Consider the following 10,338-nt stretch of genomic DNA (forward strand, 5'->3'; position numbering starts at 1 on the left):
AGAAACCACAAAGCCCAATCATCCTGTTGAAACCTGCTACCACTATGCCTCCACAGTGAGATGAAGAAAAGACTGTATAGTCTTAATAAAGTAGGCCAACAGTCTTTGCCCATAGATAATCATAACAGCATGACCCTCAAATTCATGACCAGCATTTCACCACAAAGACTGACTTATGATCCTGCCTGAGTTGAGTAACAACAAACAAATTTACAGCCTTGGAGTTATTTTAAGCACGAGTTAGACACATTAACAATTTTCTCAAGAGATAGCAGACCATCTGGCCCTCACTGAGCTCATACAAATTGTTTTCCCCTCCTTAAAGTTTGTTCAGCTTCCCCCTCACTCTGTATGGCTGCATACCTAACCGGCAGGAATGTGATTGTACTGCAGCTGAGGAGCCGTCAGACTTGTGGCTACAAGCACACAGTCGATTGCATCACATCCGAGTGAGTTATCTGTGTGAGTCTGAGGGTGTGTGATTTTTTTTTTCTCTCTCTCTCTCTGCCTTCCATTTAACATGTTAAGTCAAATCAGGAAGTGTGATGCTGTGACAGTACAGAAGGAAGCAGGCACATAATGGCACTATGTCTGCCTCTCGGCCTGGTAACATGAGAGGCCTCCGGGTGAAGACCCCTCTCCTGCTGCTGCTGCTGCTCTTGACCACTCTGTCTGGGACAGGTAGGACTGGGGACATAGTTTTTTTACTCCCTGAATTAAGACGTCACAGCACTCTCCACTTTCCTGTCTCCTCGCTGCTTGCTCTTTTGCGCTTCAGTCGTTTTTTCTGACTTTGTTACTGTGATTTTATCTTTTTGACTGAAAGTGAAGAGTATTTATTATTGATACTGGTGTACTTTTGTTTCTTTTACAAAGATATGAGAAGCAGCAGACAGAGCAGATAAATCAAAGTACTAAACTACCAAAGTACTAAAATTTTTAAAAGCAAACTTTTAAACTGTTACAGTATACACCATTGGTATATTACTATCTTACCTCTCAAACGGATCATGGTCATTCCTCTTTCGCTTAAAAGCTAGTATTTTTCTTAAGCAAGAGAAACATGACAAAGCTCTGTCAGGAACAAATTGCTTAACGTGATGAATATCTCCACCTACTCCGCTCTTTTCAATGCATGAATTTTGCAACAATTTTGATTTTTTTTTTTTTAGTGAGCTTTTGAAATCATGCAGACGGAAGTCCTTAAGTTCCTGTATGAGATCTGACTTAGTGACAGTTACTCTCCTCCTCTGCAGATGTTGCTTTTAAAACTCCCTTGTAAAACTACTTGTGTGTTTCACTTTTAATGTAAACGGTGCAATTGTTTTCTTTTAAGTCTCACTGTCTTTTACAATAACAGTGACATGGGACTGTGTGAAGTAATAAGAGGTGTTGTGTTGCAGTGTTATGCCAAAGTGAAGATTACGATGAAAATACAGAGACTGAGGCACCAGAAACCGATGGCTCAGACCCCGGTGTTGATACAGAGCCCTCTGGTGAGATGTGAATAATGAAATATATCCCAGAAATAATAATAATAATATTAATACACTATGTGGCCAAAAGTACGTAGACAGAGGTGTCCACGTGTGAGGCTCTTCTCATTTCCTGTTTAGGGTTAAACCCCTTACAGTGACTTGCAGTTCTAGTTTTGAAAAAAATAGCAATAATATTCCTTTATTTCACCGAGTAAAACTGAGACTGAGACTGAAGGACAGTGTTTGTTCCTCATTCTGGTTAAAGTTGTCATACAGGTGTATTTCTTTTATGCCGTTGGACCAACTGCGTCTTTACAACCAAATCTTGTGGAAAGTCTTGCCAGAGGAGCGGAGGCTGTCATACTTTTGGCCGTTTGGTGTATGCTGAATAACACTCAGTAGTTTTACTCATTGTAAATATGATGATGTGCCACTCTCTCTGTTTGTAGAGCCCCCAAGTCTTTATGAAGCCACGTCACACCCCTACTCTACAGAAGAGTCAGGTAAAAGTCCACCAGAGCTTTTTCTCTCTAATGGCCCCTCTACCCTTTGAGAGAGTATTGTATTACAAATGAATTTCTGATTTGCTTACTTTTTTTCTTTTCATTAACACTTTTATTAAGCTTTAATTTTTGAAGAAGGATCAGTCATGTCGTTATGAAAGATAACGATAAGATGGTATGATCTTTGTATTGCTGTTTGTATATTGTTTGTGTTTTTTCCTGTGTTGTATGTAGTTTATAGTTGGTTTAATGTATTTTAAAGGCCAATCTAGGGACGGGCTAATATATACATTTAATAAAATAATAATTAATACCTATATATTGTATCTACAAAAGAAAAAACAAATAGCAATGAAGTACACTTCCTGATGACTATACATTGTATAGATTAAACAGTTGGAGTTCAGAGAATCAAAGTACATTTTTGAGCACAATTCATTGAGATATGTAAATACAAACCTAGAAAATTCTGTGCTCACCCATCATTGATACCCAGCACAAAGGTCTTAGTCCCCAGATGACGAAAACATTTGAAGATTTCTACACTCAGATGTCAATTTATTAGGTACCCCAAGCTAAAACTACTGCAATCCAATGTAATAGTCCTGCAATTTGTGTTTGTATTGAAACTGTGTTAAAGAGGTGTTGAGTCAAACAGTTTGTGGTGCTGCTGAATTGAATCACTTTATACATGATACAAGTGTTCCTGTTGCTTTAAATAACAGACACACCTCTCCATATCATGCAAAACAGTTCCACAAACAACAACCTCCAAAATGATCAGTTGAATCAACACTTCTCGAAAACAAATTCAATAGAAACAGAAGTTTATAACTTTCATGAAGGTAGGCTTGATTGCAGGGCTGTTGTTTTAGACTGCAGCAGTTTTACATAGGTGTTCCTAATAAACTACCAACTGAGTGTATGTGGAAAGTGCCAGAAACAAAGAGCAAAAGAAAAACTGCGATATGAAACTTATTACAGAGTTTGGATTCTATACCAAACCTCTGGAGTGACGTAATATTTTGAACTGCCTTTGCCAAGCTGAGTTTCTTGCTATAAACATGAGTGGGTTGTTCACATTTATCTTTCGGTCGATCACTTGTAGAACCCAAATCAGCTTCCCACATTCTTTTGATTTTATCTGCCCCTCAAATGAAGCTCTATAAGTGAAATAGCAAACCCACCTGCAAACAAATTTAACTTCGCACATATGAAGCTCTGAATGTTTTTTTTGTTTGTTTTTTTTTTTTAAAGAAAGTCAGACCTGAGAATATCAAACTCGCCTCTATTCTGTCGCTTCTTGGCACCGTGTGGAGAGAGGAAACAAAACTAGTACATCAGTCAGTACTCACTGAAGCCTGTCGGTAAAATCAACTAATTATTTCCATTAACTGTTTTTGTTTCCACTTGAAGGGGGCGATGGGGAAGAAACTGGTTCAGGAACTCTCTTCTCTGGTATGTCACACCAACATAGCAGCACAGTACTGATTTGTGTCTAGATTCCCTGTAAATGTAAAATCATTTTTTATACTGTTTGTATTAATAATTAGACAAAAATGACAATCACAGACCATAACAACAGTTTGAGTGCCGTCTGATTTGAAGAGAAAGAGTTTTGCATTTTGGTTCCAGAGAAATTTGGCACAAATTCAGCAGGATGCATGTAGTTATTCAAATGATACATCACAAGCCTCTGAGTTTAGCCTGGCTGCGCTGATGATGACTGACTGATCACTGCTGTCTTGCTTCTGCTGAAATTTTTGCAGTAACAGTGGACCCCAACACTATTACTTTCACCAGCCCATCAGAGGACGAGGAACAGAATTTGGGTGTCATCATCATCCCGCTCTTCGTGGGGCTGGTGGTCATAATCATTGGCCTGATAGTTTTAGGCATTTTCATCAGCCGCGGGTGGATCAACAAAACAAGAAATCAAGGTATGTCCATCACAAGAGGGAACATTTTAAAGGGTCAGTTCACCCAAATCACCTGGCTCCCTGTGCATATTGTTTTGGTTTCATTTGCAGGGGTTTTTCAGTGGCTCAAAGCATTGGAAGCTTCACAACAACAAATATATAATGTCAGCTGTCTGCAGTGAGATCTGTGGAGTATATGATCAAGTGTCAAATTATCTGTTCATTTCCAAAAAATGCCAAATTACTATGTAATTACTACAGATACTTTTCCGTGTGACTAGATACCAGCAGGGTTAAGTGGAAAATATATTTTTATGTAATTTGGGGCAACTGATGATAAGTCTGACTTCATTCTTATAACATGATAAATAAAACTTCAAACAAAACTCAACTATCAACTCTTTATCAATATCTGTAATTAATATAAATCCAATATCTCTCAACCTATTTAGCTAGTTAGATACTTTAAGTTACAGATGGGCTGTGTTCAGTTACTGTAATGCTATTTGCCATTTTAATAACAGTGATTGAAGCATGTTCTCTTCTGATAGAGCTAAGAAAAGAAGATCCATATTTGGATGGATCCAACACTGAGAAGGTGCCAATGTAAGTACTGATCTAATTGATTTTTCTACAAATGCTAATTTAAAGGAATGTAGCAAATCATGTTAAAATGTTTAATCTCAGTTTGATTTACAGCATCTTAATCAATCTTAATGTCCAAGTCTTAGCAAGTGTTTACCCTCAATGTGTAATTTCCTGTCTGCAAAACACAACATGTGCGTAAAGGAGGTTTGGATTTTATGCAATTGTGAGCATTGCGTTAAAGATGGAGTCATTGCGAGTTAAGTCTTGTGGTTACACGCAATATCTTTCTCCAGTTGTAATTGCTCTGCTACTTACAACATCTCGAACATCAGATTCATTTCTTGATCCTTTATTAACCAAATTGTCTTGAGAATTACACGTGCTCTCATTATATGTGCAGCTGCACATGCAGCGAGCTAAACACACTTCACATTGAAGACATCAGTTGGCCTTCAAGGGTAGTAGTGGAAGCAACAGTGAACAGTATTGAATAATAGGGGTTACACTTCACAAAAGAGTTGGAAAGAAGGTGTTATAAAAAAATTAATTAACACAGTAACAAGGAGAGTGGACTCAGCTAACTGTTGCAGTTTAACTAAATTAATAATAAACAACCCAAGAATCATAAGACAGCTATCGCCTAAAGAGTACCTAAAACATTTGCTTGGATCAAATAGTGGATTTAACAATGTCTGTTAAACTGATGTGGACCTGTTAACTGTTCCTACTAGCAACATAATGTTCAAGTGAAACCAGCTGCTGGTGTGAGAAAGATTGAAAGTAAACATTTTGTGCCTTTTAGGCCCATGTTTGAAGAAGACGTACCGTCTGTCCTTGAACTAGAAATGGAGGAGTTGGACCAATGGATGAAAAAAGATGGTAAGTTTCTTGAAACAAACAAAAACCAGCAGCAAGTTTAAAGGAAGCTTTTTAAAAACACATGAACATGAAAGGAAATGTGGAGAGGTGCCTTCTTTTAGAAATACACTCAAATGCCATTTTATTAGGTACACCTAGCTGAAACTGCTGCAGTGTAATACAACAGTCCTGCATCAAATCCTCTTTGGACCCCTTTCTTTTTTAAACAGTTTCAACAACAACTGGACTTTATGACCTTTACATAGGCAGGATCTGTTGCATTAGCCTGCATTTGTTTTAACTAGGTGCACCTAATAAACAGGCAAGTAAGAGTTTTTTCCAGCAGTAACATGAGTTGGTAGAGTTTATCCAGCAGAGGTCACTGTTGACATACAGCAAAGGGCAGAATGTCACTGTCTCGTCTGATGTCAGTTTATCACATAGTCATTTTTGTAAAGTCTGTATATTTCTTAATACGTATTGATGTAAGAATTTGATTTGTTTGCAGCATTTCTGTGACACCAATGATCACATTTATGAGGGTTTAGAGCATACACATTCATAGGGTTTGCCTGTTGGTTTGCTTGTTCTAGGAGAAACTGCAGAGGACTCTAAAAATGCATGATTCTAATTATGGTGAGCATATTTTACACTTGTTATGAAAACATCCAGCCTTGATTCAGTTTCATGTTATTCATTCCTTTGAGAGAGATTTGCTTATAACCTCATAAAACATCGGATCTCTTTGCATGTTTATTATATCGTAGTGAAATTTTGTCTGGATATTGATATTATGTCTTTATTAGTGAATATAAAGGCATAAAAAATCATTTATATTGGGTATCCTTTGTTAATATTTAATCACTTCTTTGAGCCTTGTTTGGTGATCTTGATGTCTGGCTCAGTCACTGTGTGACAGGGTGAGCTGTTTTATTAAGCAACATTCCTACAGGTGTGAATACAACCTACTGCAGATGAACTATCTCATTATGAATACTCTCAAAGCAAGAGTGTAAATATTTATGTTATAGCTACACATGGAGGCATTATGACAAACCTATCACATACGGCTTGTTACACAACAATGCTAACACAACACAGATCAACAGTCGACTTGGGTAACATTAAGTCTTTCCAGACACTTTATTTTTTTTGCCAGCCTGTTTGTTGTGATGCACCAGCTGGTTTTCTAGCATGGCTGTGACTGATGAACTATGACCCTTTCATTATTACACATGGTATTGTTTGAAAGCACAAACACCCTAACATCTGTTAGTGATTACAACAGGCATGCATGGAAGTGTGGCGCAACTTAACCCAGGGATAGTCTCCTTACTGGAAAGGCTGGGAAGGCGAGGTCAAGGTCCACTCTACTAAATGTTGACCAACGTCATTTACACACTGCTTTTTCTCAGGATTTTATTTCCAAAGCTGTGCAAGGGTTAGATTCTACTTTCATTCAACAGGGAGGCACTCTGTACACAGTAGATTACTCAAGAGATCTCAAAACAGAAGTAAATGTGATGTTACTGCTGCTGTGGTTGCAAAATGTGATGCTACTGCGGCAGCTGTGCCCTGTTTGTCAGACCTGTGAAATTCCACAGCAACTTAGGCGCTGTAGTGAATCAAATTAAAGGAAGAAAGCGTATACAATGTATTTGAAGCTGCTGAAAAAGCAAGTTTTAAAACCTACCCATTACTTTGCACTGGATGTAGTTGAAGCATAGCTGAGCCAATCTCAATACAACAATGGTTTGGTTAAGGTGTTTAGAAAAATCTGTTTAATTCAAATTGAAGAAAATGAACAAAATGGCAGAAAGCCAGCAAAAAAAACACACACTTTAAATTGAGTTTATTGAAAAAAGTGCACAATTTTTTACTCAAAGCTGCAGTAATATTTTTTTAAGCCACTTGGGAGCAGCACAACTAGCTATACACACAACACTGACATGGTATCAACCCATAAAAATATGTTAGCAAATAATTGTATGTTTACACAGCCAGCAGATACAAAAATGAACAAAATTAGCATTAATTTGGAGTTGTGTTTCTGTCCACGTGATGAATGTAAGTAAAATAATAACTCTCCTTTCTCTACACCAACTCCTGAGGGAAATATCTGGCTCTTTAGCTTCTAAATATTCCACTGTGTTCACCGGCTAATTGTTAACATTACCTATCTATTTGGTGCTGGACAGGTAGTGCACAGGGGATTTATCGCACTAAAACAGTGCAGCTGTTCATCCAAACCAAAACACTGAGCTGAAAAACACTAAAGCTCTCCATAAAACTGTGGAGGATTGTAGAGTTGGGTTATAATTCCCTGTTTGCTTTACATTTCGTATAATCATTTAACCTCTTGCTCTTAAAAAAAAAAAAAAAAAAAAAAAATATTTATATATATATATCATATGATATACTATTATAAATATATATAAAATAATGAATAATAAAAAAAAGATATATATATATATATATATATATATATATTATTTTTATTTTTTTATTTTTTATATCTGCCTGCACCGAGAGAAAAGATTAAGCAGGATTAATAACTTACCTGTATGTATTTTAATAAATAAGAGGAACCAACACCAACACACAAAGTTAAGTTTAACATGAGAACATTTAACAGCCAAATATTTCTTTGCTTGTCTGTTGATTTGTGGTTGTGTGCAGAGTGTGTTTCAGCTCACTGACCAGAAGTGAAAGTGTAGATTGTGATGTGGTTATTTTTGTTGTTGAAGTTTGTCCGTTTCATGACCACAGTGTTTCCTCCTTGATGCTGTGTGAACAACACCCTGTTGTTTGTGCAGAAGCTGATGACAACAGTAGTAGTAATGAGGCTATAGATGGACTGTACAGTAGCTACAGCCAGCATGTGTTAGTGGCATTGAGTGGGCGTGCCCTCATTGCAGTCAGGATGAGAGAAAACACTCTGAATTACAGCAAAGCATCAGGTTTAAGACTTTTCTTCTTTGCTTTTATGTTTTTTTTTGTTTTGTTTTGTTTTGTTTGTTTTGTTTGTTGACTTTACCGAAAATGACAACAAAAACTTTTTTTTTTTACAGCTTTAATAATCCTGCATATGTAGCTTCAGTACCAGTAAACTATACTGCACAGTGTAGAGTGAAACTACTCCCTGAACAAACTCTGTCACCAGATTTCAGAGATTATAGAGGACTGACCTTCTCCCTCTGTCTCCCTGACTCTGACATTGTCGCCTCTCTTTCCCATGATTCCTTTACTGCAGGTTAACAAAGGACGCTCTCCCGGTATGCAAGGACACAGTCAACAATGCATAGTTGCCAACTTGGATGTTCTGACCTCTCTACAATAATCCAGCTACATTTGTGACCACAGGCGGTAATTTGACTGCCAGGAAACCACGTCACACCACTTAGGGGACACTTACAAACATTTTTTTTTTTTTTTTTTTTTTTACAGTAAAACATTAAGCAAGAAAAATTAATCTTAAAACTCTCTTTCCCTCCTCCTGAAAGTCCTCAGTGGAGAGCAACGTGCAACAATTGGACGTGAATGTGTTAAATAGTGGCTTTTTTTATCACAATGATCAGTATTTTGCCTTTCATGTATTGTTTCTTTCGTGCTTTGTCTGTTTTTATTCCTTACTGCCAATATTACCGGTAAAATATACAGTATTTTCTGTCTCATCGAGTCAGCCTGAGGGAAAAGTATTTTTGTGTAAAAAAAAAAAAAAAAACCCACTGCTGTTGCTACAAAACGTTCCCTGTTTGCTGATTCATACTGTTAAAGAGTGCGTGGTCATCTACAAGTGCATTAAGTCAATACTCTTCTCCAGCCCTTTACAGGTATGACTGCTCGTAGTTTCTGCTGATGGCTTATCTTCAGCTCAAAGCCTCTTTGTTATTTTACACTGTGTGACTCCCTCCAACTGCAGCTTTTAATGGGGAAATATCCTGTTGAGGATTGTAGGCATGCATGACAGAGAAGGCCACTCCTTTTTCATGCCTGTGCAGAGCCGGTTAGGACTAATGGAGAAAGAGTTTTTATTCAGAAACTGATTGAAATCTCAGAGTGTGAAATCAGGAGTCTTCTGTCTGTGAGACGTTTGATAAATTACTGCCTGTTGCTGAAACAGCTTTCCAAAAGCTGGTACTGATAAGATGTCCGTCGCACCATAGATAGTCACTGTCTGGTTGCCAGTTTTGGCTTGTTGAATCTAAGCAGTCATTACACTGATCTAAATGTAAGTGCCACTTTCTGTTAGTGTCAGTTGGTATTTTGCAGAATCTTGCACTGTAAATATGGGAGTACAGAATACCAAAAGATAATATTTTCATGGAATGCCTTTTGTAAATATTTCATATAAGGCTGTAGTATTTTTATTTTGCTGATGAAGCTTTGAATAAAATTTCAATAAAGAAAATATCTTGATATGTCAGTCCATCACTTTTGTCCAGAGCTAAATATCTCAACCGATATTTGACGGCTTGCCATGTAATTTATGTTCAGACATTTGTGGCCCCTTGATGATGGATCCTAATGACTGGTAATCCTCCGACTTTTTCTCTAGTGTCACCATGAATTCAAGCAAAATGTCTCGACAAGAATTTGATTAATTGCAATTAAATTCGGTTCAGATATTCAAGGTCCTCAGAGGATGAATCCTCATGTCTTTGGTGATCCCCTGACTTTTCCTCAGGTGCCACCAACAGGTTGATATTTGTGCTTGTTGATATTGTGTCTCAACAATTATTAGATGGATTTTTCCATGAATAGCAATAACTAGTCTTGAATATGATGTTACATACTGTGTGTATATTTATATAACTCTTAACAGCTACACTTATTCATTTTGCAGATACCTTTATTCAAATCAGTGTACGAGGTACAATGAAACCACAGAAGAACAAGGAGAAGCCACAGAAATAAATTTGATTAATGTGTTTATCTGTTTCTGTGCAACTGTTAGAACGATGGCTTTGTAATATTTTCAGCTTGGTGTAA

General features: G+C 37.2%; 1 protein-coding gene across 3 annotated transcripts; it reads left to right on the top strand.

The window, feature by feature from the left end:
- Window positions 1-528: 528 nt before the first annotated feature.
- tmem154 (transmembrane protein 154) lies at window positions 529-9,091 on the top strand. 3 transcript variants are annotated; one of them, XM_022738132.1, is made up of 9 exons: window positions 529-681; window positions 1,404-1,496; window positions 1,928-1,981; window positions 3,398-3,439; window positions 3,751-3,921; window positions 4,452-4,506; window positions 5,291-5,367; window positions 5,940-5,982; window positions 8,600-9,091. In XM_022738132.1, exons 1-8 carry the CDS (start codon window positions 588-590, stop codon window positions 5,969-5,971), a joined length of 618 nt encoding a protein of 205 aa, XP_022593853.1. In that variant the 5' UTR covers window positions 529-587; the 3' UTR covers window positions 5,972-5,982; window positions 8,600-9,091. The 3 variants fall into 3 exon arrangements, with proteins under 3 accessions (XP_022593853.1, XP_022593854.1, XP_022593855.1); XM_022738133.1 differs by lacking the exon at window positions 5,940-5,982; XM_022738134.1 differs by lacking the exon at window positions 1,404-1,496.
- The last annotated feature ends 1,247 nt before the right edge of the window (window positions 9,092-10,338 follow it).

The sequence above is a fragment of the Seriola dumerili genome, unplaced genomic scaffold, assembly GCF_002260705.1.
Source record: "Seriola dumerili isolate Sdu_G_001 unplaced genomic scaffold, Sdu_1.0 BDQW01000035.1, whole genome shotgun sequence".
In the NCBI taxonomy this organism is placed as follows: Eukaryota; Metazoa; Chordata; class Actinopteri; order Carangiformes; family Carangidae; genus Seriola; species Seriola dumerili.

Excerpts from the sequence above, each read along its gene's own strand:
- tmem154 (XM_022738132.1), top strand. The coding sequence starts at position 588 with ATGTCTGCCTCTCGGCCTGGTAACATGAGAGGCCTCCGGGTGAAGACC. Across the intron at positions 3,440-3,750 it reads TTCAGGAACTCTCTTCTCTG|TAACAGTGGACCCCAACACT; the intron begins GTATGTCACACC and ends AAATTTTTGCAG. Across the intron at positions 5,368-5,939 it reads CCAATGGATGAAAAAAGATG|GAGAAACTGCAGAGGACTCT; the intron begins GTAAGTTTCTTG and ends TGCTTGTTCTAG.